Source organism: Mobula birostris, chromosome 4 (assembly GCF_030028105.1).
Source record: "Mobula birostris isolate sMobBir1 chromosome 4, sMobBir1.hap1, whole genome shotgun sequence".
Taxonomy (NCBI): Eukaryota; Metazoa; Chordata; class Chondrichthyes; order Myliobatiformes; family Myliobatidae; genus Mobula; species Mobula birostris.
Window position 1 is genome coordinate 28,541,485 of NC_092373.1, and position 27,470 is coordinate 28,568,954.

The 27,470-nt window shown below is 41.8% G+C and overlaps 1 protein-coding gene across 1 annotated transcript in view; it reads left to right on the plus strand.

Annotated features, from left to right (window-relative positions):
* rasa2 (RAS p21 protein activator 2) overlaps positions 1 to 3,945 on the plus strand; it is a 172,582-nt gene extending 168,637 nt beyond the window's left edge. The window contains exons 22-24 of the mRNA XM_072255071.1: positions 1,341 to 1,444; positions 1,609 to 1,798; positions 2,142 to 3,945. Coding sequence (XP_072111172.1) covers positions 1,341 to 1,444; positions 1,609 to 1,798; positions 2,142 to 2,166 — 319 coding nt within the window. The 3' untranslated portion in view covers positions 2,167 to 3,945. The remainder of the gene's footprint in view (positions 1 to 1,340; positions 1,445 to 1,608; positions 1,799 to 2,141) is intronic.
* The last annotated feature ends 23,525 nt before the right edge of the window (positions 3,946 to 27,470 follow it).

Here is a 27,470-nt window from a genome sequence, read left to right on the forward strand (position 1 = left end):
CTACCATTTGCAACTCCCACCCACCTGTGTGTCCTTAGCCTTTTCAGGTGGTACCTGGTACCATACTGCCCTGGTGAGGCCAGGTACAAACCAAAGGTGTAGTACATTGAATTTTTGAGTTTAAGATAACCCATTCCCCTGAGTTCCTTTCTACTCCCACCAGTCAACCCAGGATGTCTCTCCCTTTGAGTACCTTTTCCAGCTCCCTCCCCCCTCCTGTCGCATTACCTAGATTCATCACACCCATAATTCCGTCACCCACATACCTGTTTACTTGGGTTTCTTCTCCCTTAGATTATCTTCATATCCCCTCCTCATCAGGTTTTATCTGCCCATAATCCCTCTCTTATCTGATTCCATCATCATCTACAAGCCTCTATCTCAACACTGTTCCTTCCACCTCCTCATCTCCCACTGGGCTTATGCCTATCGTCCTCTGCCTACCTCTTGTTTAGTTCCACTTGTTAGCCAAAGTTTCACCCTTCTCTTTCACTTCTATTTACTGGTTATCTTTCCTCTAGACCAGGGATTCCCAACCTGGGATCCACGGACCCCTTGCTTAATGGTATTGGTCCATGGCATAAAAAAGAGATTGGGAACCCCTGCTCTAAACTCTGTCTTGATGCAGGGCCCTGACCTAAAATGTCAATTATCCCAATACCTCCACAGACATTGCTTGACTCAGTTCTTCTGCAAGCATTTTTGCTCCATATTCCCGCACCTGAAGTTTCCTGTCCCCAGTGATTTATTTGTATTGGTTTCAGTTTGACAAATAGTATTTGTTTCTTACAAATACTTCCCTGTACTTTAGGAAACCAAATGCAGATAAGATGAATTCTACAGAGTTGTTAAGTTCACAACAGAGGCTTCAATTTCCTGTCGTTTTAATTCTCTAAAATTTACTTCTGAATTCTTGCACTGTACATTTCCATAGTTTGAGTAAGAGCTCCTCTTCACTGATATCATATTGCCTACCAGTTCCACCATTTAGTTAAACTATTTTAGATAATTGTCAATCCCATTAGCATCTAGTATTTCTCTCTGATTTTCTATAGTATCCCTCTAGTTTTTTCCACACAATTGCATATCTTCTCTTTCATTTTTCACTCCCACTCTCCAATGCTTCTGCCACATGAAAAAAAAAATGATCTGGATCTTAAAATAAGTTTCTACTTTTCTGTTTCTGAAGATGGAGAACTAATCTGAAACATTCATGCCATTTTTCTTTTCTGTTCTCAGATGCTCTGTAATTGCCTAGCATTTTCAATATTTTCTGTTTTTATATATTTAAAGCCTATTTATTTTCTTGTTATTAATATTGTTTATTATTTTACCTTCAGAGGTTCTCCAGCAAATATTCAGCTCGCTATTGACTGTGACCGGGAAGCTGAGAGAATATTTTCATTATTCCAAGCCAACCGGCCGAGGCTGCAAAAAATGGAAGGTAGGTTTTCAGGATTCTGAAGTACCTTGAACTCAATTAGTTTCATGCCCCAAACTTTCTATAAGTGTACATATAAAACTTTAAAGCACATCTAAAGGCAACTAGTGAGAATGAAGCTCAGCTGATTTTGACTGCTTTAACGCTGTGGTGTGCTTTCTCTGCAGATGCATGTGGCAGTATGGATGTGTATCAAGGTCCTCAACAAGAGCAAGATGAATATGCCCATTTTACTATTCAAGACTCAAGAGTTACCTTTAAAACACTTCAGCAAATAACTGTAGTTGTGCAAGAATTGGCTAAATTTCATGAGCAGTACAGAATTAAGAGGTCAACTCATGCTGAATATGGGAGCAAGTAAGTATTAGTTTAATCTGCCATGCTATCACTTCAGGTTCGAATCTTTCAACTGTTCAGACGAGTCATAGGTGGGATTGAATTTGTTACTGGCTTTACATGTCATCTGATTTCATTTTGACTTCAGTGCAAAACAGAAGATATTGTGATGTACCACTTTATTATCCTTTCATTGAGAACCCATTCTAAGAATTTGTTCAGTGGCAATGTCTAAGTAAAATTTTAAAATGTTCTAAAAAAAAATCTGAGGGGGAATTGTCCCTTTTTGAGATGATGGTAGAAATTCTTCACAAAACAGCATTGAGATTTTAATGTATATTCACTCGCTTTGTTTTGGTTGCAGAGAAAATCCAATCGGAGCAAAATAATCCCAGTGGAAATGCAGGACCTGGAAGCTGCTGGAGCTCTGAAATTAATATTTCTCTTCACCTTGCTGGTGTCTTACGGACACAAGCCTTCAGTAGATAAATGAAATGTTTTATTGAAGGTGTACATTTATGTGGTCCACAAAAGTGAACTAATTTTGATGCACTTTAATCTCCTGAACTTTCCCAGGTGATATTAATTTATAATTTGTTTTTTTTAAAAGACTAATATCTGTTTTTTTTTTAAATCTGTTGAACATTCCATTTGATCATAACATGGTTATTCATTGAAAGCTATTCTGTGAACTCCATTTCATTTTTTGGACCATTTAAAATTTGATGATCTTAATTTTTTTTTAAATATCCTCCAAGTTTTAAAAATGAATAAACTGAGAGCGAAGGGTATTAAGTACTTATTTTAATGTTCCAGTAAGGTCATCTTCATTTCCAAAATCATTCAAGGTACTTTCCCTATTACAAGGAATGCCCTGCTGTTACACTATTCCTTGTGTATTGAGTCTAGACCATATTCTTCTGAAATGGCCCATGAGCAGGTTAAGGTCTGGCATTCCCTATGTCTGCTGCTTTTCAGAACTGAACATATCAAATGGTTTCTATCATCTCATATAGCTTTAATAAATACTTGAATAATTTAGACAGAAGTTTCAAGACCATAATAGCTTTTAAATGTTGATGTCCTAAATAGTAAGTGGAGGGGGTAGTCAGTATTTCATATTGTAATGAATCTTAATTGCAAAATAACTTCAACATTTCCAAAGAAATCGGTACTAATGATGGGAGGAATCTGGTTTGTAATGGTTTAGGTAAATTATGCAACAGCACACAGAAAAAAAAATCCTGAGATAACCTCTCCTAACCGACAGCAATTTGCTTGTTTTAATTGGCAGTGATAGAATACAATTCTGCATCATTCTAGTATATAACTTCCTTTTCCAAAGGAAAAGAACTTGCTTTTTAATTTGGTTCATTGCTTGCTGTTAAAACGATTTCCCATTGGCTCAAAGAATTTTGTTTCCTTGATTCATAAGTTGGCAGTTGATTTCACTGTCTTTGTTTGGGCGTGTGTGGATCCTTCAGACATGTTCAATCTAAAGCTATATGCAGCTACCTACCAGGCAAGTCAATTCAACACTCCTCTGTCCTTGACTGTAGTTAAATATTGCACTAGTTGGTACTTCCATCAACTCGCTTTTGGCAGATCCTCAAAGCAATTGAATACTGCCTCTCAAATACCCAAATATGGAGATTAGTAATAATGACAGTTTAAAGGAGGTATGGTGGGTGAGAGAAGTCAAGTTGTTAACATCCCATTTTGGAAAACAGCTATTTTTTAAACAGAACCATGTATTGTTCTAGGCTGACTCCCTGGAATTGTTACTTCCCCCCTCCCCCACCCTAAAGCGAAGTAGTTTACAATGTAAAATAAGAAGACAACATTTAGTAAACAATAAATTATCTTGTGTTCCTGATTCTCAGCACTGATAAGAAATTCAAAGGATGAAAGAATGTGATTGATTGCTGCCAGATGAATTAAGATTAATTAAACATTGTATAAAACAATTTGGTACATGATTAGCCATTTTACAAAGTCTATTTTGTATTTTGATGTCTATATATTCTCTTCAAGAACAATAATGTTTTATTGTATATGTTGATAAGCCACATTGTTGTATTATATTGTACATTGGCTTTACTCATTTTTTTAAGAAACGCACTGTTTAACTGCATGTTAGTGTTTTAGAAATGTATTTTTATTTAAATTTTATTTTCTTATCAAAACATTAAACCAAATTTGAATCCTGTACTACAGTTGTATCATTTGTATATAATTTTACAGACTTCTGAGGGAAGTATTTGTATTTTCAGTCAACATCTAATTATGTTTTAGTTTTTGAGTGCATTCCACATCATTCTATTGTACAACAAGATAGAAATATCATGATACCTAATGAATAAACTCTTCTTGAGCTTCCAGTCAGGTATCGATTGTAACAGGTTTTGATGACAAACTCTGTCATCTAGCCTCAAATTTACCTTGTCCATTTACTACACCTCATTCCCCTTTCTGGATCTCTCTGTCTCTACTCTGGAGACAGCTTATCTGCTGATGTCTATTATAAACGCTGACTTTCACAGCTACCTGGACTATACCTCTTCCTACCCTGTTACTTGTTAAAATGCCATCCTTTCTCTCAATTCTCCCATCTCGTCTCTGCCGCATCTGCTCTCAGGATGAGGCCTTTCATTCCGGAACTAAGGAGATGTCCTCTTCCTTCAAAGAAAGGGGCTTCCCTTTCCACCATTAATGCTACCCATAACTGCATCTCTTGCATTTCGCGCATGTCTGTCCTCACCCCATCCTTCCGCCATCCCACCAGGGATAGGGCTCCTCTTGTCCTCACCTCCCACACCACCAGCCTCTCTATCCAGTGCATAGTCCTCCGTAACTTCCACCATCTCCAGCAGGATCCCACCACCTAGCACATCTTTCTGCAAGGATCACTCCGTACGTGACTCCCTTATCCATTTGTCCCTCCCCACTGATCTCGCTCCTGGCTCTTACCCTTGCAAGCAGAAGAGTTACACCTGCTCCCTCACTACCATTCAAGGCCCCAAACTATCCTTCCAGGTGAGGTGATAGTTCACCTGTGAGTCTGTTGGGCTCATCAACTGTATCTGGTGCTCTCAGTTTGGCCTCCTGTGTATCGGTGAGACCCAACGTAGATTTGGAGACTGCTTCACTGAGCACCTACGCTCCGGCCATCAGAAAACCAGGATCTCTCAGTGACCACCCATTTTAATTCCACTTCCCATTCCCATTCCACCATGTCAGTCCATGACCACCTCTATTGTTGCAATGAGGCTACACTGAGGCTGAAGGAGCAACATCTTGTATTCTGTCTGGGTAGCCTCCGAACTGATGGCATGAACATTGATTTCTCAAACTTCTGGTAATGCCCCCAACCCTCACCACCTCTCCTTTGCCATTCCCCATTCCCATTTTCCCTTCTTGCTTTATCTCCTTGCCACCAATCGCCTCCCTCTGGTTCTCCTCCCTGTTTTGTTTCTTCCTTGGTCTTCTGTTCCCTATCAGATTCCCCCTTTCCCAGCCCTTTATCTGTTTCACCAATCAACTTCCCAGCTCTTTACTTCACCCTTCCTATTTTCACCTATCATCTTGTGCTTCTTACTCCCCTTCCCCGCCCCGCCTTCCTACTCTGACTCATCATTCTGTCTCCAGTGCTGATGAAGAGTCTCAGCCCGAAACCTCGATTGTACCCCTTTCCGTAGATGCTGCCCGGCCTGTTGAGTTCCTCCAGCATTTTGTGTGTTGCTTGGATTTCTAGCTTCTGCAGACTTTCTCTTGATTGTATTAAAACAAATCTTTTATTTACATCACTTTTTTATTCTTTTACTAATCACCTTCATTCTACATGTACTAATTCTTGAACCGTCCACCAGTGTGAATGGTCTCACACTGTCTACTGCCTGTACTCCATAGTTTAAGTGCTTCCTAAATCCTCTTCTGTTGCAACTGGATAATTCTGGCTTCTGGCTATCCATGCACATCAGTCGTGGAGTTGAGCCTATTAGATACCAGCTTAACAATGGCAGCTTTAATGCCATAACATAAATTTAGGTATTACCAAAGCAAATGATTCTGAAATCTCAGACAAAAATAGGTGTTAATTTTAGCATATTATGGACTATTGTTTTAAGTGGTTATTAAATGAATAATAGATCAGAAACGTTGCAGAATATTCTCAAGTGGGAGGGTGAGCAGTCAGAGGTCATGATGCACATTGGTACTAATGACGTGTAGAAAGGTGGAAGAGGTCCTGCGCTAGTCAGTATACAGAGTTAGAAAAGAGGCTGAAAAGCAGGACCTCCAAGGTAGTAATCTCTGGATTACTCCTGGTGCCATGTGTTAATAGGAAATTAGTACAGGTGTATCAGTGGTTGACAAACTAGTACAGGGGGGCAGGGTTTCAGATTCTTGGATCATTGGAACCTCTAGGGCAGGGGGGACCTGTACAGAGGGAAGGGTTGCACCTGAACTGGAGGAGAACCAATACCTTGTCTGGAAGGTTTGCTCGTGCTACTCGAAGATTTAAACTAATTTGGCAGGTAATCTAAGCACCAGGTAGGAAATGAAGGGATGCGGAGAAAGGTAGATGTCACGGCCAGTAAAAATGAGCAGGAGAAAGTAATAGGATTTATACATTTGAAGTGTGTGTATTTTAAAGTAGGGAGTTTTAGAGCATGGATCAATACATGGGACTATGACGTTGTGGCTATTACAGAGACTTGGTTGAGAGGGGGACAAGAATGGATGTTTAATAGGTTTCGATGTTTTACAGGAAATAGGAAGGTAAAGGGAGTTGCACTACTAATCATGGACAGTATCATAGCTGCACTCGTATGGAACATAATGGAAGCCCTGTCAACTGTGTCTATATGGATAAACTTAAATATAGGAAGGGTTCAATCACTCTGATAGGATTGTCCTACAGATCCCTCCATAGACACTGGGACCTTGAGGAACAAATATGCAGGCAGATTAAAGAGAGGTATAAAAGCAATAGGGCTGTCATGGGTTCTTCAACTTCCCAAATATAAAATACACTTTAGTGTATCTTGGGTCACAATTTGTTTGGTGCATCCAGGAGTGCTGCTTAAATCAATATGTAGATAGTCCAAAAGGAGGAGGGGCTGTACTGGACCTGGTGTTGGGTAATGAGCCTGGCCAGGTGACCAACTTTTCAGTGGGTGCGCAGTTGGAGAATAGTGACCTCATATCCAAGTTTTGAGTTAGCTATAAGCATGGACCCTGCAGAGAGTATTAAATTGGAGCAGGGCAAGTGGAGAGCATTAGAGAGCGTTAATTGGGAGCAGCTGTTTAGGGCAAGTCTACATCTGATGTGGAGGGTGTTTAAAGACCAACTGCACAAAGTACAGGGCAGGTATGCTCCAGTCAGAAGGAAGCACAAGGATGACAATGTACAAGAAGCTTGGATGTCAAGGGATGTGATAAATTTAGTCAAGAAGGGAAAGTATGTAAAGCTTAGGAAGCTAGAATCAGAGACCTGAAGGGTCTCTGATTTTAAGCCAGAAAAGATCTAAAGAAGGGAATTAGGAAAGCCAGGAGAAGCCATGAGAAGTCCTTGGCAAGTAGGGTTAAAGAGAATCCCAAGGCATTCTATACATACACCAAGAGCAAGAAGTTAAAGGAAATGGGTGAGACCATTCAAGGATAAAGTGGGAAATATTTGCTTGGGTATGAAGGATGTGGGTAAGGTCCTTAATGAGTACATCAGTATTTACCAAGGAGAAGGGTGTGGAGAATGGGGAGGTCAGTGCTGAGAGAGGTGGCTATATTTCATTAGGAGTTTGAGGAGGTTTGGTATGTCACCAAAAACCCTCACAAATTTCTACGGATATACTGTGGATAGCATTCTAACTGACTACATCATCATCTATCTGGTATAGTGGGGCTACTACACAGGATCGAAGTAAGCTGCAGAGCTGTAAAATTAGTCAGCTCCATCATGGGTACTATCCTCGTAATATCCAGGTCCTATTCAAGGAGCAGTGCCTCAGAAATGCAGCATCCATCATTAAGGACTTCCACCACCCAGGACATGCCCCCTTCTCATTGCTACCATCAAGGAGGTGGTACAGAAGCCTGAAGGCAGTCAACAGTTCAAGAGCAACTTCTTCCCCTCTACCTTCTGATTTCTGAACAGATACTGAGCACATGATCACTACCTCACTACATTTTAATTATTTCTTAATTTGTGTACTACTTATTTAATTTAACTATTTTTTATCCTCTATTTTCCTTTTCTCTCTATTGTCATGTGTTGTACTGCTGCCACAAAGTTAATGAATTTCATGACATACGCCAATGATATTAACCTGATTCTGATATGTCCCCAGGGCTTGATGGAATATACCCGTTATTGAGAGAGGCAAGTGAGGAGATTGCTGGAGCTTTGATCAATATCTTTGTGTCCTCTCTGAGGACTGGCGAATAGTTAATATTCCATTGTTTAAGAAGGGAACCTGGGCTAATCCAGGAAACTATCAACTGGGGAGTCTCAAGTCTGTGGCAGGAAAGTTACTGGAGCGAATTCTTAGGGGTAGGATTTATGAGCTTCTGAAAAACCATGGCCTAATTAGGGAGAGCCAGTAAGCTTTGTGCAAGGCAAGTCGTGTCTTGATTGAGTTTTTGACAAGGTGACCGGGTGATTGATGAAGGTAGAGCTGTGGATATTGTCTGCATGGATTTTAGTAAAGTGATTGACAAGGTACGTTGTGGAATTAAAGGTGAATTGATCATTTGGATTCAGAAGTGGCTTGCCCACAGGAAATAGAGAGTGGTGGTCAAAGGGACTTATTCTGGCTGGGGGTTTGTGATTAGTGCTATTCCGCAGGGATCTGAAATGAGACCTTTGCTGTTCGTGATGTATATAAATGACATGGATAAAAATATAGATGAGTGAGTTATTAAGTTTGCAGATGATATGATGAATGGTGGTGGTGTGGATAGTGTAAGATGACTGGCAAAGAATACATTGCCAGTAGAGAAATGGCGGATGGAGTTTAATCCAGCCAAATGTGAAGCATTACACTTTGGTAGGTCAAATGCAAAGAGACAGTACTCTGTTACAGGGAGGACCCTTAACAGTATTGATGAGAAGAGGCATCTTGGGGTCTGAGTCCATAGCTCCCTGAAAGTGGTTACACAGGTTGATAGGGTGTTAAGCAGGCATTTGGCATGCTTGCCTTCGTTAGTCAAGGCATTGAGTTAAAAAGTCAGGAAGTTCTGTTACAGCTTTATAAAACTCTAGTTTGGCTGCATCTGGAGTATTGCATACAGTACTGGTCACTTCATTATAGGAAGGATGCTTGGACTTTGGAGAGGGTGCAGAAGAGGTTTACCAGGATGCTGCTTGAATGTGAGGGCAAGTGCTATAACGAGAGGCTGGACAAAGTGGTTGTTTTCTCTGGAGCGGTGGAAACTGAGGGAAGATCTGATAGAGGTTTACAAGATTCGGAGAGGCTTAGAGAGAGTGGAGAGGCAATTACTTTTTCGCAGGGTGAAAATATCTATTACCAGAGAGCCTACATTTAAGATGAAGGGGGAGGGAGGATTTTAAACACGTGAGAGGCAAGTTTTTTTTTACACAGTGGTGGCTACCTGGAATGCACTGCCCGAAGTGGAGGTAGAGGCAGATAAATTAGGGACTTCTGAGAGATTTTTGGATAGGCTCATGAATGTGAGGGAGATGGAGGGATATGGACATTGTGTATTTTGATTGCTGGGGGGATCACTCTGCTATAGAAAGGGGAGACTGCCTTTTGATCACTTGTGGGATCACGCCAGTACAGAGAGGGAAAGGCCTGCTACCGGGCCCGGAGAATGCTACCCAGGTTTTCTGCATTTTGAATATGGACTTAGACTATAGACTTCTTTCAGTCTTATAGTTTGTTTATATTCTGTGCTTTTTGCCTGATCTATCTCATTTTTGTGTACGGGGGAGGGGGATTTGGGGATCAATGTACCGGTTCCATTTTTGGGGGGGGGGGGGGGGGTTGTGCGAGGAGGGGAGATTTGGAGTTGATGATTGTGCTGCCATCCTTTTCTTTCTTGGTTTCATGGCTATCTGGAGAACAAGAATTTCAGAGTTGTATATGTCAATAATAAATGAAGTTTTGAATAAGGGATGATTTAATTACTATTTTATTCAATTTTGCACAATGTTGTGGGCCGAACAACCTGTTCTTGTGCTGTACTGGTCTATGTTCTAAATCATTCAATTGTCACAGTAATCAACAATTGCTTGCAGTTTACGGCTGAGATAAGTGTTTGAAATAGACAGACACTGGAGGTTAATTTAGGATTGAACAGTAGTTAATGACAGAATTTTAAACACAAGTTTAGGATACAACAATGTCAGATGGTCTGCATCCCAGAGTGCTTAAGGAAGTAGCCCAAGAAATAGTGGATGCATTAGTGATAATTTTTCAAAACTCTTTAGATTCTGGATTAGTTCCTGAGGATTGGAGGGTGGTTAAAGTAACCCCACTTTTTAAAAAAGGAGGGAGAGAGAAACCGGGGAATTATAGACCGGTTAGCCTAACGTTGGTGGTGGGGAAACTGCTGGAGTCAGTTATCAAAGATGTGATAACAGCACATTTGGAAAGCGGTGAAATCATTGGACAAAGTCAGCATGGATTTGTGAAAGGAAAATCATGTCTGACAAATCTCAGAATTTTTTGAGGATGTAACTAGTAGAGTGGATAGGGGAGAACCAGTGGATGTGGTATATTTGGATTTTCAAGAGGCTTTTGACAAGGTCCCACACAGGAGATTAGTATGCAAACTTAAAGCACATGGTATTGGGGGTAAGGTATTGATGTGGATAGAGAATTGGTTGGCAGACGGGAAGCAAAGAGTGGGAAAAACGGGACCTTTTCAGAAGGTAGTGACTAGTGGGGTACAGCAAGGCTCAGTGCTGGGACCCCAGTTGTTTACAATATATATTAATGACTTAGACGTGGGAATTAAATACAGCATCTCCAAGTTTGCGGATGACACGAAGCTGGGCGGCAGTGTTAGTTGTGAGGAGGATACTAAGAGGATGCAGGGTGACTTGGATAGATTAGGTGAGTGGGCAAATTCATGGCAGATGCAATTTAATGTGGATAAAGGTGAGTTTATCCACTTTGGTGGCAAGAACAGGAAAACAGATTATTATCTGAATGTTGGCCGATTAGGAAAAGGGGAGGTGAAACGAGAGCTGGGTGTCATTGTACACCAGTCATTGAAAGTGGCCATGCAGGTAGAGCAGGCGGTGAAAATGGCGAATGGTATGCTGGCATTCATAGCAAGTGGATTTGAGTACAGGAGCAGGGAGGTACTACTGCAGTTGTACAAGGCCTTGGTGAGACCACACCTAGAGTATTGTGTGCAGTTTTGGTCCCCTAATCTGAGGAAAGACATTCTTGCCATAGAGGGGGTACAAAGAAGGTTCACCAGATTGGTTCCTGGGATGGCAGGACTTTCATATGATGAAAGACTAGATCGACTAGGCTTATACTCTCTGGAATTTAGAAGATTGAGGGGGGATCTGATTGAAACGTATAAAATTCTAAAGGGATTGGACAGGCTAGATGCAGGAAGATTGTTCCCGATGTTGGGGAAGTCCAGGACGAGGGGTCACAGTTTGAGGATAAAGGGGAAGCCTTTTAGGACCGAGATTAGGAGAAACTTCTTCACACAGAGAGTGGTGAATCTGTGGAATTCTCTGCCAGAGGAAACAGTCGAGGCCAGTTCATTGGCTATATTTAAGAAGAAGTTAGATAAGGCCCTCGTAGCTAAAGGGATCAGGGGGGTATGGAGAGAAGGCAGGTACAGGGTTCTGAGTTGGATGATCGGCCATGATTGTAATGAATGGCGGTGCGGGCTCAAAAGGCCAAAAGGCCTACTCCTGCACCTATTCTCTATGTTTCTAAAGTAGGTTAGAAGGTTGATACAGCATTGTGGGCCGAAGGGCCTGTACTGTGTTACGCTAGTCAGTGTTCTGCGTCTATGCATATGTCTTGAGAGTTGGTGCCATAACCAATGCTTTTTGACATATATTAAAATCTTGAACTTGGAAGCACAATTTTGAAAGTTGGTGTAGCAACAGCTGTGGAAGCCAATGATGACTCTAGGATAGCACAAAAAACTATAGGGGATGTGTGTGTGCACAAAGGACAAATCCAACCTGGCTTATACCACCCAGTTGCTCTCAATTACTAACAGAGTGCTGACAGGAGCTCCTGACAGTGACACGGGTCAATAGATTACTCGACAATGTATAGTATGGATTTTGCTGGGGCCATTCAGCCCCAGACCTCATCACAGCATTAGTCCTACTCTGAAGTGCAGAACTAACTTCCATGGATGAGATGAGGGTCTCTGTCTTTGCTACCAAGGCAAAAGTTGATAGTGAAGCATCTGAGAATACGAGTGAAGCTGGACATCAAAAGGAACATATAGTAATAGTTGGAATCAGATTTCACAACTGTTATTGGTCAATCACACCAGCCAAGGGTATCACTGCAGAATTATGTTTAGCTATTTCTTTAAACTTTCTTCAATTTTAAAGTTAGGCATACAGATGTTTGCTTGTGACTACACAATGCTCAATTCCTTTCAAAGCTCAGCAGAATGCAGTAAGACCTAGACAATATTCAGACAAGAGCTGATATATACTAAACGCTGGAGGAAGTCAGCAGGTCCTGAAGGGTCTTGACCAAAAACACCGACTATTTATTCTTTTCCATAGATGCTGCCTGACCTGATGAGTTCCTCCAGCTTTTTTTTTGTGTTGCTTTGCATTTCCAGCATCTGCACACTTTCTCATGTTTGCAATGAGCTGATATATGACCAGTTATATTTGTGTTGCAAAGTGATCATCTCCAACATGAGCCTAACCACCTATTCTGATACTCAAGGCATTAGGATTAACATGCTGGAGCTCAGCTGCAATTCAAAAGGTCCAGCTACAAAAATATTGTTATTACTGCAATCGATCAGAGTCTGGGTGTCCACCAGTGAGTGCCTTGCCTCCAGGTAGGCTAAAGCCTCTCTGTAATCTACAAGCCTTTGTACGAGTGACAGGGTGCACTCATCAGCATGGTTGTCTCCATGACTCTCAACATCCCTGCTTAGAAAAACAGTGCAGATCCTTAACAGCTGCTGGGTCTAAATGCTGGAACTCAATTTCCAAAAGCAATCTGGTAAAACTGTATCTCACCATTTGGCAAATACCGATTAGGTGACTGTTTTGTAGATACCTCTTCAGCTTGCGAGGGTAATCCTGCTTTCACTTTAATTCTCCCACCAACTCACGTTCTGACCCTGGTCTTTGATTTCCCACACTTCCGGTGAAGCCCGCCATAAGCTCAAAGGCTAACACCTCATCGTCCATCTGGCCCTCACAGCCCTTAACTCACAAAAGTACTAGAATTTAATATTATTAATAAATAGTGTAAAAGCTGAACTACTTATGGCAAAGGAGAAGAAGCTGTTTCTAAAATGTTGAGTATGGGTCTTCAAGCTCCTGTACCTGTTCTCTGATCGTAGTAACAAGAAAAGGGCATATCCTGGGTGGTGAGGGTCCTTAATGAAGGACGGCGTCACCTCGATGCAAAGCCTTTTGAAGATCACCTTGAAGGTGAGGAGGCTTGTGCCCGTGATGGGGCTGCCTGAATCTACAATTCTCTGCAGTCTCTTCCAATACTCTTCATTGGAACCTCCATATCAGACAGTGATGCAACCATTTAAAATGCTCTCCATGGAAATTTGCTAGAGTCTTTGGTGACATACCAAATCTCCCCAAACTCCTGATGAAGTATAGCTGCTGGCACACCTTGCTCATAATTGCATCAATGTGTTGTGTCCAGGATAGATCCACTGAAATGTTGATATCCATGACCTTGAAGCTGCTCACTCTTCAATGAGGACTAGTGTGTGGTCTCCCAGCTTCCTTTTCATGAGGCCTATAATCAATTCCTTGGTCCAGCTAGTGTTGAGCAACATGGTTATTGTTGCAAGACGATAAGACACCATTTGGCCCATTGAGTCTACTCCAGCATGATGCCACTCGACATGCCGCTGTTCCCCTAAGCTGCGCAGGTGTGCAGCCGTGCAGGAACTGAAATCTTCCTATGCACATAGCTTTTGTTGCCATGCCACTGGAATTTTGTTTTTATATAATGTTAATATAATTTTGAAATACCCTATAATTGTGTTAATGAACATAATCCATAAATCTTCTAAATAATAAACATACTACAATCTTTAATTTGAGAAATTTTAGAGTGTCAACATATTTACATTGTTAGTATTAAATTGTAACAATGAACACAGAATGGAAGCCGGTAGCTCATTGTTAAAAAACTGCCAGCCCACTGAACACCGCCATCTAATCAAAATATTTTACTTTTGCCATTGTCCCTGTCAGTTGTTTTGACTGCCTCACATCATTACTTGTGTTGTGAGTTGTGGTTTGTGCCTGTTTGATGTGAAAAATTCTATATTCTGACTTTTATTGGTAAGTAATCTTTCAAAAAATGTTCATAATCTAATAAGAAATTTTTAATTAAAAAATTGTTAGAACAAGGTAAAAAGTTGTTTCTTTTAAATTGTTCGCAAGACTGAGGTTGTTTTATGAAAATTATACATCTTTCAACTTATCTGGTTGAATTTTTCAAATAATTTTTTTAGAATTCTCAGAAAATAATGATTATTTCATCATAGCCTTCTCCCTATAGCCCTTCAATGCCCTGACTAATCAAAAACCTATCAACCTCTGTCAAATAATAATTAGTTCCTTGATTAGTCAGGGCATTGAAGGGTTATGGAGAGAAGGCAGAAGTTTGGAGCTGAGGAAAATGGATCAGCCATGATGAAATGGCAGAGCAGATTCGATGGGCCAATTGGCATAATTCTTCTCCTATATTTTATGGTATTATTTTCAGTTTGCTAAGGATATTGATAAAAAGCAGAAGAGTTTAAATGCTTTGACGAACAAAGCTTGTTCAAAATTTAAGGTAGAATGGCCTTTGCAACTCGTTAGATACTGAACTACTGTAAATTAATTAATTAATTCCCAGGATGGCAGGACTGTCATATGTTGAATGATTGGAGCGACTGGGCTTGTATACACTGGAATTTAGAAGGATAAGAGGAGATCTGATTGAAACATATAAGATTATTCAGAGATTGGACACGCTAGAGGCAGGAAACATGTTCCCGATGTTGGGGCAGCCCAGAACCAGAGGTCACAGTTTAAGAATAAGGGGTAGGCCATTTAGAATGGAGTTGAGGAAAAACTTTTTCACACAGAGGGTTGTGGTTCTGTGGAATGTTCTGCCTCAGGAGGCAGTGGAGATCAATTCTCTGGATTCTTTCAAGAAAGAGTTAGATAGAACTCTTAAAAATAGCGGAGTCAAGGGATATAGGGAGAAGGAAGGAAAAGGGTACAGATTGTGGATGATCTGAGTGAATGGTGGTGTTGGCTCGAAGGGCTGAATGGCCTACTCCTGCACCTGTTGTCTACTGTCTTTGCATCTAACAAAAAAAAAATTGGTGATATTTATACGTACATTTCAAGATACTGGCAATGTTGTATGCAGCACTTGTGTGGAAGCGAAAGTTGGGTGGCAGTTCAGTAGTGGAAAAAAGGGAAGAATGGAAATTAGATTATTTAAAAGACATCTTAATCAGAGAATTCATATAGAAGCAATAACTAAATTTTGCAACAGAAGAAATGTGGGATTTTGCACATTAACTGAAACTCTAAAAGAGCATGCAGTAAGAGTGAAACAAGGTGACCAAAATCTAACTCTGATATGATCAAAGTGGTAATTGGTAACATTATCTTAGCAATTACAATTAATGCTTCTGTGCATTCCATGCAAGAAATTCATGCACATGTGGCCAAATATGTAAATATACCAGATAGCTGCCACAGCAAGAACAGTGTTGGGAATTGTTGAGTGCTTCTGAAACAGACAATGGAAGAATTGCGGATATCTGCTTTCCACACACTAATTGCTGAGAAAGTACAGATATTTCTGTACAGAAAATGATAGTTTTGTATTTTAAGTTTCCACCAGAAAATGAAACCTCCCTTAAGACTGTTTTTGTGGGTATTTGGAAACTAACTGCATGTGACAGTACTATTACTATTACTGAAGCAATAAAAATATATCAACAACAATCTTGATATTCAAAAGATGGTGATGTTTACATCAGATGGGGCGCAAATATTATGCTTGGAAAGGATAATGATGAGGCAGCAATTCTTCAACGAGAAATAAAGCATCTGTCTGGGCAACATTGCTTTGCACACAGCGAAGACCTGGGATTAGATGGCGCGCGGAAAAAAGTATCAAATATGCAGGATATAGAAACAATGCTATGAACAGTTCAGCAGGTCGTCGGTTAAAAAAGGACAGATAGAAAAATTAGCTAATGTTGCAGAATGTGATGTTGTGTCATTTAGATCTCTACTGCTTTAATGAGTAATTATGAAGTTTTGATCCAGTACTGCAAAGATCAAGCTAATGAATGTAATGATCCAATTGGCAATTACTGACTGAAGAGTTTGGCCTATCCATGATTTTGAGCAGCATTGCCTTTTACAAGGCTTTAGAAGATCTGACATCTCTGTAAATTCCTTCAGAAAAGCTGTTTGAATACAGTTGAAGCACTGCAGTATACAATAGCGAAAATTAACAAGTTGCCATCAGAGTATCTTGGCGATACCGTTTATTGGCGGGACAAAGTGAAAGATCTATTAGTTCTCATTATCAATATTACTACACCTATTATTCAGTTCATTTTACGTATGTGTCATCACTTGAATAATAGATTTTCTGACAATGAGTTAAGAGAATGGCAAATTTTTGACGCTGTTGCTATTGCAAACGCAACTAGCTTTGAATTTGGGAAAGAGAAAAAGAAATACTCACTTACTATTCTAAACTACAAAGAAAGCATTGCCTCAAAAATATCACAGCAATATTGAGATTTCAAATTTGTCGTTTCTGAGAACAGTAAGTCTGATTCAATTAAGATGTTTGCTGAAGCAAAGAATTTGAAGAACTGCCAATTCTTGTTGACACCGTTGGAACATTTTATGCTTCTAGTGTTGCCTGAGAAAGTGGATTCAGTCATATGTAAATCCAGAAACAAATTAGAAGTGGAACACTTGGATGATCTAAGGAGGTTTAAGGCATATCTATTATCTGGATGCAAAACTAAACTGGACAGTGTTTATAGACAATGGATTTGTAATAAAGGCAGACAAGAAAAAGTTCACCAAACATGAAAGATTTTCTTTGTTGTACTGTATTTCAATATAACCTTCAATTAATAATTTCTGCAATTTCCGAACTCACCCTATGCACATTACAACAAAAAAACATTTAAAGTGCTGTGCTCTTTCCAGGCCATGTAAAGATTTCCTGCTCAGAGCAATGGTTGCCCCGCACAACTGTAAAAAAAAAGAACATAGCTATCAGCCCATCCATTCCCTGTGTGCCTGGACACACTAGTTACAAGACCATAAGACAGCGGAGCAGAATTAGGCCACTCAGCCCATCATATCTGATCTGCCATTCCATCGTGGCTGATTTATTATCCTTCTCAATCCCATTCTCCTGCCTTTTCCTTATAAACTTTGAAGCCCTGACTAAAGATGAACATATGAACTTCTGCTTTAAATACCCTCAATAACTTGGCCTCCACAACTATCCATGGCAATGAATTCCACAGGTTCATCATCCACTGGCAAAAGAAATTCTTTTTCATCTCTGCTAAATGGACATCCTTCTATTCTGAGGCTGCGGCCTCTGGTCCTAGACTCACCCACTGTAGGAACCATTCTCTCCACTTTCACTCAGCTTATGCCTCCCAATATTCAATAGGTTTCAAAGAAATCCTGCCCTGACTCTTCTAAACTCCAGCAAGTACAGGCTCAAAGCCATCTGAGAGCTCCTCATACGTTAACCCTATCGCTCCCGGAATAATTCTCGCGAACCTCCTCTGGACCTTCTCCAACTGTCAACTGACCAATGCTGTGTAAAACACCAGCATCACATTCTTCCTCTTATATTCTAGCCCTCTCGAAATGAATGCTGACATTGCATTTGGCATCCTTACCACTGACTCAACCTGCAAGTGAATCTTCAAGGAATCCTGCACCCAGGACTCCCAAGTCCGTTTGCAACTTTGTTTTTGAATTTTATCTCTACTTAGAGAAAAAAAAAAGTCTACACCTTTATTCCTTTTACCAAAGTGCATGAACGTACATTTCCCTACATTATATTCCACCTGCCGCTTCTTTGCCCATTCTCCCAATCTATCCAAGTCCTCCTGCAGATTTTCTGTTTCCTTAATACTACCTGCTCCTCCACCAAAGATCCAAAATGATCTTTGAATTGCCTGCAAACCAAAGAAGTGGTCCCAATACAGACGTCTGTGGAACGCCACTTTTCACCGGCACCCAACCAGAATAAGACCGTAAGACACAGGAGCAGAATTAGGCCATTCAGCCCATCAAGTCTGCCCCACCACTCCATTGTGGCTATTCCTGGATCCCATTCAACCCCGTACACCTGCCTTCTTTCCTGACCGATCAGGAAACTATCAACATCCGCTTTAAATATACCCACGGACTTGGCCTCCACCGCAGTCTGTGGCTCAGCATTCCACGGATTCACCACTCTCTGGCTAAAAAAATTCCTCCTTACCTCTATTCTAAAATGTCGCCCCTCAATTTTGAGGCTGTGGCCTCTAGTTCTGGATCCTCCCACCATAGGAAACATCCTCTCTACATCCACCTTATCTTGTCCTTTCAACATTCGGTAGGTTTCAATGAGATCCTCCTGCATTCTGACTCTTTACCTCCTGCCAATCCTCTATCCATCCTAGTATTTCTCCTGTAATACTGGGTGCTCTTATCTTGCGAAGCAGCCTATGTGCAGCACCTTATCAAAGGCCTTCTGAAAATCCAAGTAAATAACATTTACTTATTCTCCTTTATCTGCCTGTTATTTCCTCAAAGAATTCCAACAGATTTATCAGGCAAGATTTCTTCTTAAGGAAACCAGATTGACTTTGGACTACTTTATCATGCATCTTCAAGTATCCTGAAACCTCATCCTTAACAATCGAATCCAACATCTTCCACTGAAATCAGGCTAACAGGCCTATAATTTCCTTTCTCCCTTCCTAAAGAGTGGAGTGACATTTGCAATTTCCAGTCCTCCAGAACCTAAAGCTTCTTGAATGATCATTACCAATGCCTCCACAATCTCTTCAGTTACCTCTTTCAGAACCCTGGGGTGTGGTCCATCTGGTCCAGGTGACTTATCTACCTTCAGACCTTTCAGCTTCCCAGGCACCTTCTCCCTAGAAAAAGCAACTGCACTCACTTCTGCCCACTGGCATTTTTGAATTCATGGCATACTGCTTGTGTCTTCTACAGAAAAGACTGACACAAAATACTTATTAAGTTTGCCTGCCATTTCTTTGTCCCTCATTACCTCTGCAGTGTCATTTTCCAGTGGTCTAATATCCACTGGTGCCTCTCATCAGGGCTTTCATATATTTGAAAAAAAACTCTTAAATACTGTATCCGCTTTGATATTTTTGGCTCACTTAACTTCAGATTTCATCTCTTCTCTCCATTTGGCTTTTTTCATTGCTTTCTGTTGGTTTTTAAAAGCTTCCCAATCCTCTAACTTACCATTAATATTTTGCTATATTTCACGCTGTTCTGCTTGTATGCCTTCTTTGACCTCCCTTGTCACTCATAGTTACCTCATCTTCCTTTTAGAATACTTCTTTACCATTGGGTTGTATCTATCCTGCACTTTCCAAATTGCCCCCAGAAACTCCAGCCATTGCTATTCTGCCTTAACGTATCCTTTCAATTCACTTCCGACAGCTTCTCATCCATGCCTCTATAATTCCCATAACTACACAGTAATACTGATACATCTGACTTTACCTTCTCCCTATCAAACTGTAGGGTGAATTCTATCATATTATGATCACTGCCTCCCAAAGGTTCCCTTAGCTTAAGCTTCCTTATCAAATCTGGTTCATTACACAACACCCAATCCAGAATTGTCTTTCCCCTTCCTTGCTCAACCACAAGCAGCTCTAAAAAAACCATCTCGTAGGCAATCTACAAATCCTTATTGGAATCCACCATGACTATCATAACAATGCCCTTACTGCATGCCTTTTCTATTTCCCGTTGAAATTTATATCCCACATACTGGCTACTGTTCAGGGGCTTGCATATGATTTCCCATCAGAGTCATTTTATCCTTGTAGTTTCTTAACTGCACCAACCAAGGATTCTACATCTTCCAATCCTCTTTCTAAGGATTTATTTCATTTTTTTTTAACCAACAGAGCCACACCACATCCTCTGCCTTCCTGCCTTTCCTTTCAATACAAGGTTTATCCTTGGATGTTAAGCTCCCAACTATGATCTTCTTTCAGCCATGACTCAGTGATGCCCACATCATACCTGCCAATCTCTAACTGCACTACAAGAGCATCTACCTTATTCCATATACAGTGTGCATTCAAATATAACACCTTCAGTACATCACCCTTATTGATTTTGCCCCCATGTTACACTACGCATCACCTCATCCTACTGACTGCAATTTTGCCTTATCATCTGCCTGTCCATCCTCACAGTCTCAGGACACACTGCAGAGACTTGTATCCCAACTGCCTCATCCTCAGCCTTATCACTCTGGTTCCTATGCCCCTACCAACTTAGTTTAAACTGTAGGGTTCTCAGTAATGTTAACTGCTAAGGCTAATGAAATGGCTTCCCTGTAGTGTTATATGATGAAATAATGTTTTTCTGTAGCTGTGATGTTTGGGTTAAAGTTACAGATAACAGGGAACTAACCAATGACGACCTGTTATGCTATCTTGTATGGTGGGACTGAGAGAGAGATCGTGGTCTTTTCAGCGAGGCAAGAGAAGAGAAAGGGCGAGTGCGGGAGCGGCTGGCAGTTCCTGGACAGCGGATACCGGAATCCGACGGTCCGGATGCTGTCAGAGGTTCGGAGGTCGATTGTGGATTGATCGGCAAGGCGTGAGTTCCAACGAATTGTATTTTGTGCACAAGACTGATAAACCTACTGAGTGGCACCTTTGTGTTATTTGTTTCTACTAACCACACCACCTAAAAGAGTTATAAAGTGTAATCATTTAATCGTACATTGGGTACTGTCCGATATTTTGTGTTGTGGGTTTGTACCGGGGTGCATTACACAGCACCTACGCAAACGTAGACACAGTTTGGTGGGCCAACAGCAGTTTCCCCTAGACGGATGTGAGTTGACAGAGCTGAGTGTAACAAAACCCTCCCCAAAAGCTCTAGGAAGCTTGCTCACAAGGATATTGGTCCCCTTCGAGTTCAGACGTAACCTGTCCTTTTAGTACCCGTCACTTAGCATCACTTCCTTAGCCACTCATTCACCTGTACTATCATACTGTTTCTGCCCTGACTAGCATGTGGCTCTAGGAGTAATCCAGAAATGACTATATTGGAGGAACTATTCTTCATCCTTTTCCCTAACTCCCTATACTCACGGTGCTGGACCTCTTCTCCCTTTCTACCTCTGTCATTGGTCACTGGCTACTCATTCTCCCTCGAGAATCTCCGGTAGTTGCTGTGAGCCTGTTTCTGACTCCAGACCTATAAAAACCCTTAAAACAGCAGAGGAGATGGTTTACGACCACGGGACTGCAGACAGTGGCTCCCCATCACATCCTCAAACAGAGGAAATCCTGACCAGATTTCCAATCAATCAATCAATATTGATATCACTCAATCAACATTAGATTAGATTATGAGGACACTCAGTCCTCGTTTATTGTGTGCATAATATGCATGCATCCATTAAGAAATGATACAATGTTCCTCCAGAGTGATATCACAAAAAAAAACAGGACAAACCAAAGACTAATACTGACAAGACCACATAATTATAACATATAGTTACAGCAGTGCAAAACAATACCATAATTTGATAAAGAGCAGACCATGGGAACGGTAAAAAAAAAGTCTCAAAGTTCCGATCGACTCCCGATGGTCCTTGATAGCAGGCGGCAGAAGGGAGAAACTCTCTCTGCCATAAACCTCCAGGCACCGACAACTGTCAATGTATTGGAAGCACCCGACCACAGCCGAAACTGAGTCCGTCCGAAAACTTCGAGCCTCCGACCAGCCCTTCGACACCGACACCATCTCTGCCGAGCGCTTCGACCCTGGCCTGGCCGCCGAGCAACAAGCAAAGCCGAGGACTCGGGGCCTTCCCCTCCGGAGATTCAGGATCACACAGTAACAGCGGCAGCGAAAAAGGCATTTCAGAAGTTTCTCCAGATGTTCCTCTGTTCTCTCACATCTGTCTCCATCAAACCAGGATTGAGCACGGCACCTTACTTGACAGATTACAGATATCATTCACCGGAGTGGCCGCGCAGGCTGCATCACGCCACCATCTTCTCCTCCTCCTCCAACCAAAGCAGCTGGATTTTCTACTTTTCGGGCATCCAGAAGCTGAAATCTGTTGTGAATCCTATCTCCTCCTATCCTGCTACATTGGAAGTTTACTTTTTACTACTAAAATATTCAATGTGTTCTTTAACACTCATGTCCACTCCATCTACCTTTAGCCCACATATTTACCAAAAGGACTTTAGGGTTCTCGGTTAGTTTTGCATTTTCTCTCTCCATTCTCTTCTTAATATCAGTGTTTTTTGTACATTCTGCTGAATTGACTATGTTGGAAACCTCACAACTACATAGAATCACAGAACACTACAGCGCTTAAACAGGCCCGTTGACCCAAGTAGTGCTGAATTAATCTGCTGTCCCATCAATCTGTACCCGAACCACAGCTCTCAATACCCCACCCAGGCACAGATAATCACCTTCACATCGAACATCCACTGGCAGCTCGTTCCACACTCTCACCACCATCTGAGTGAAGCTCCCCCAGTGCTCCCCTTAAACATTTCATCTTTCACTCTTAGCCCATGTTCTCTAGTTGTGGACTCACCCAAACTCAGCAGCAAATAAAAGCCTGCTTGTATTTAACCTCCCCCCACCTTCTAAATCTACTCATCTTTTTTTCTCCAGTCCTGCTGAAGGGTTTTGGCTCGAAGTGTTGACTGTACTTTTTTTCCATAGATGCTGCCTGACCTGCTGAGTTCCTCCAGCATTGTGTCTGTGTTGCTCGGATTTCCAGCACCTGCAGATTTTCTCTTGTTTGTGATTACGTTTTACCTATTTATTTAATTTGGAGAGACAGTGCAGAACAGCCCCTTCCAGCCCAAAGAGCCCTGTTGCCCAGCAACCCACCCATTTAACCCCAGCCTAATCAGAGGACAAATTACAATGACCAATTAACCTACTGACTGATACATCTTAAGATGGCAGGAGGAAACCCATACGTTCCTGAGGGGGAACATACAAACTCCTTACAGAGGACACCAGAATTGAACTCTGAACTCCAACTCCCGGAGCTGTAAAAGTATTGCACCAACTGCACACAAGGAGTGTTGTGAACAAAGGGCATGAGCTTAGAGTGTGGATCAGTATTTGGAGATGTGATGTGGCGGCCATTACAGAGACTTGGATGGCTCAGGGGCAGGAATGGTTACTTCAGGTTCCAGGTTTTAGATGTTTCAGAAAGGACAGGGAGGGAGGCAAAAGAGGTGGGGGTGGGGCACTGTTGATCAGAGATAGTGTCACAGCTGCAGAAAAGGTGGACACCATGGAAGGATTGTCTACGGAGTCTCTGTGGGTGGAGGTTAGGAACAAGAAGGGGTCAATAACTTCACTGGGTGTTTTCTTTTAATAAGCCGCCCAATAGTAATAAGGATACAGAGGAGCAGATAGGGAAATACATCCTGGAAAGGTGTAATAATAATAGAGTTGTCGTGATGGGAGATTTTAATTTCCCAAATATCGATTGGCATCTCCCTAGAGCAAGGGGTTCAGATGGGGTGGAGTTTGTTAGGTGTGTTCAGGAAGGTTTCTTGACACAATATGTGGATAAGCCTACAAAAAGAGAGGCTGTACTTGATCTGGTATTGGGAAATGAACCTGGTCAGGTGTCTGATCTCTCAGTGCGAGAGCATTTTGGAGATAGTGATCATAATTTTGTCTCCTTTACAATAGCATTGGAGAGAGATAGGAACAGACAAGATAGAAAAGCATTTAATTGGAGTAAGGGGAATTATGAGGCTATCAGGCAGGAAACTGGAGGCTTAAATTGGAAACAGATGTTTTCAGGGAAACGTACAGAAGAAATGTGGCAAATATTCAGGGGATATTTGTGTGGAGTTTTGTATAGGTACGTTCCAATGAGACACGGAAGTTATAGTAAGGGTACAGGAACCGTGGTGTACAAAGGCTGTAATTAATCTAGTCAAGAAGAAAAACTTATGAAATGTTCAGAGAGCAAGGTAATGTTAGAGAACTAGAAGATTATAAGGCTAATAGGAAGAAGCTTAAGAAGGAAATTAGGAGAACCAGAAGGGGCCATGAGAAGGCCTTGGCGGGCAGGATTGAGGAAAACCCCAAGGCATTCTACAAGCATGTGATAAGACGTGAAAGAATAGGACCTATCAAGTGTGACAGTGGAAAAGTGTGTATGGAACCAGAGGAAATAGCAGAGGTACTTAATGAATACATTACTTCAATATTCACTATGGAAAAGAATCTTGGCGATTGTAGGGATGACTTTCAGCAGACTGGAAAGCTTGAGCAAATAGATATTAAGAAAGAGGTTGTGCTGGAGCTTTTGGAAAGCATCAAGTTGGATAAGTCACCGGAACCAGACGAGATGTACCCCAGGCTACTGTGGGAGGCAAAGGAAGAGATTGCTGAGCCTCTGGCGATGATCTTCACATCATCAATAGGGACGGGAGAGGTTCCGGAGGATTGGAGGGTTGCGAATGTTGTTCCTTTATCCAAGAAAGGCAGTGGAGATAGCCCAGGAAATTATAGACCAGTGAGTCTTACCTCAGTGGTTGGTAAGCTGATGGAGAAGATCCTGAGAGGCAGGATTTAAGAACATTTGGAGAGGTATAATATGATTAGTAATAGTCAGCATGGCTTTGTCAAGGGCAGGTCGTGCCTTATAAGCCTGATTGATTTTTTTGAGGATGTGACTAAACACATTGATGAAGGAAGAGTAGTAGATGTAGTGTTATATGGATTTCAGCAGGGCATTTGATAAGGTACCCCATACAAGGCTTATTGACAAAGTAATAAGTCATGGGATCCAAGGGGACATTGCTTTGTGGATGCAGAACTGGCTTGCCCACAGAAAGCAAAGAGTGGTTGCAGACAGGTCATATTCTGCATGGAGGTCAGTCACCAGTGGAGTGCCTCAGGGATCTGTTCTGGGACCCTTACTCTTCGTGATTTTTATAAATGACCTGGATGAGGAAGTGGAGGGATGGGTTAGTAAATTTGCTGATGACGCAAAGGTTGGCGGTGTTGTCGATAGTGTGGAGGGCTGTCAGAGGTTACAGTGGAACATTGATAGGATGAAAAACTGGGCTGAGAAGTGGCAGATGGAGTTCAACCCAGATAAGAGTGAGGTGGCTCATTTTGGTAGGTCAAATATGATGGCAGGATATAGTATTAATGGTAAGACTCTTGGCAGTGTGGAGGATCAGAGGGATCTTGGGGTCCGAGTCCAAAAGGACATTCAAACCAGCTGCGCAGGTTGACTCTGTGGTTGAGAAGGTGTACGGTGTATTGGCCTTCGTCAATTGTGGAATTGAATTTAGGAGCCGAGAGATAATGTTGCAGCTATATAGGACCCTGTTCAGACCCAACTTGGAGTACTGTGCTCAGTTCTGGTCGCCTCAGTACAGGAAGGATGTGGAAGCCATAGAAAGGGTGCAGAGGAGATTTACAAGGATGTTGCCTGGATTGGGGAGCATGCCTTATGAAAACAGGTTGAGTGAACTCGGCCTTTTCTCCTTGCAGTGACTGAGGATAAGAGGTGACCTGATAAAGGTGTATAAGATGATGAGAGGCATTGATCATGTGGATAATCAGAGGCTTTTTCCCAGGGCTGAAATGGTTGCCTCAAGAGGACACAGGTTTAAGGTGCTGGGGAGCAGGTACAGAGGAGATGTCAGGGGTAAGTTTTTTTTTTTATAAACGCAGAGAGTGGTGAGTACGTGGAATGGGCTGCCAGCAACTGTGGTGGAGGCAGATACGATAGGGTCTTTTGAGAGACTTTTGGATAGGTACATGGAGCTTAGAGGGCTATAGGTAAGCCTAGTAATTTCTAAAGTAGGGACATGTTTGGCACAACTTTGTGGGCTGAAGGGCCTGTATTGTGCTGCCGGTTTCCTATGTTTCTATGCTGTGCTACCGTGGCTCTATACCCACTATAATTTTGTATACCTCTATCAAATTTTCTCTCATTCTCCTACGCTCCAGAAATAAACTCCTAATCTATCCAAACTTTCCCTACAACTCAGGTCCTCCAATGCTGGTAACATCCTTGTAAATTTTCTCTGCACTCTTTCAATCTTATTGACATCTTTCCTGTAGGCAAGTGACCAGAAATGCACACAATACTCCAGTTTAGGTCTTACCAGTGTCCCATACAACTTCAACACCACATCCCAACTCCTGTACTCAATACTTTGGTTTATGAAGATCAATGTGCCAAAAGCTCTCTTTATGACCCTGTCTACTGTGATGCCACTTTCAAGGAATTGTGGATCTGTATACCCAGGTCCCTTTGTTCTACCACACACCTCAGTGCCCTACCGTTCACTGTGCAAGTCTCATCTGGATTTGTCCTCCCAAAGTGCAACACCTCACACTTCTCTGCAGTAAATTCCTTTTGCCATTTTCCAGGGTATTTTTCCAGCTGGTTCAGATCCTTTGCTTTGATATCCTTCCTCACTATCCACTACAGTCCCAATTTTTCATAAATTTGCTGATCCAGTTGCACCAATATTATCTGGATCGTTGATGACAGATGACAAGCAACAATGGGTTCAGCATCATACCCTATGGCACACCACCAGTCAGAAAGGCAACCATCTACAACCACTCTCTGAACTTCCTGAACCAGTGTTATTGTAATATCTAATATTTAGTGGCCATATTCAGAAACCCCAAGGTGGACTATCACTCAGATTTTTTATGCTGGCAAAATGTGTACTCCCTACCTAACCATACAGTTGTGTAGTGCTAGCATAACACTTAACCGCACCAGCTGTAAAATAAGGATCAATTCCCTTCACTATCTGTAATGAGTTTGTATGTTCTCCCCTGTGACCATGTGGGTTTCCTCCGGGTGCTCTGGTTTCCACCCACAGTCCAAAAAGATGTACAGGTTAGGGCTGGTAAGCCATGGGCATGTTAGGTTGGTGCAGGAAGCGCAGCAACTCTGTGGGCTGCCTCCAGCACATATTTCAGGCTGTGGAGGTAAACAACGCATTCCACGCACACGAGGGAGTCTGCAGATGCTGGAAATCCAAGGCAACGCACACAAAACACTAGAGGAACTCAGCAGGTCAGGCAGCATCCAAGGAAAAGAGTAAACGGTCAAAGTTTTGGGCCAAGACCCTTCTTCAGGACAGACAAGGAAGATTGCAGAATAAAAAGGTGGGGGGAGGGGAAAGGGGCTCGCTG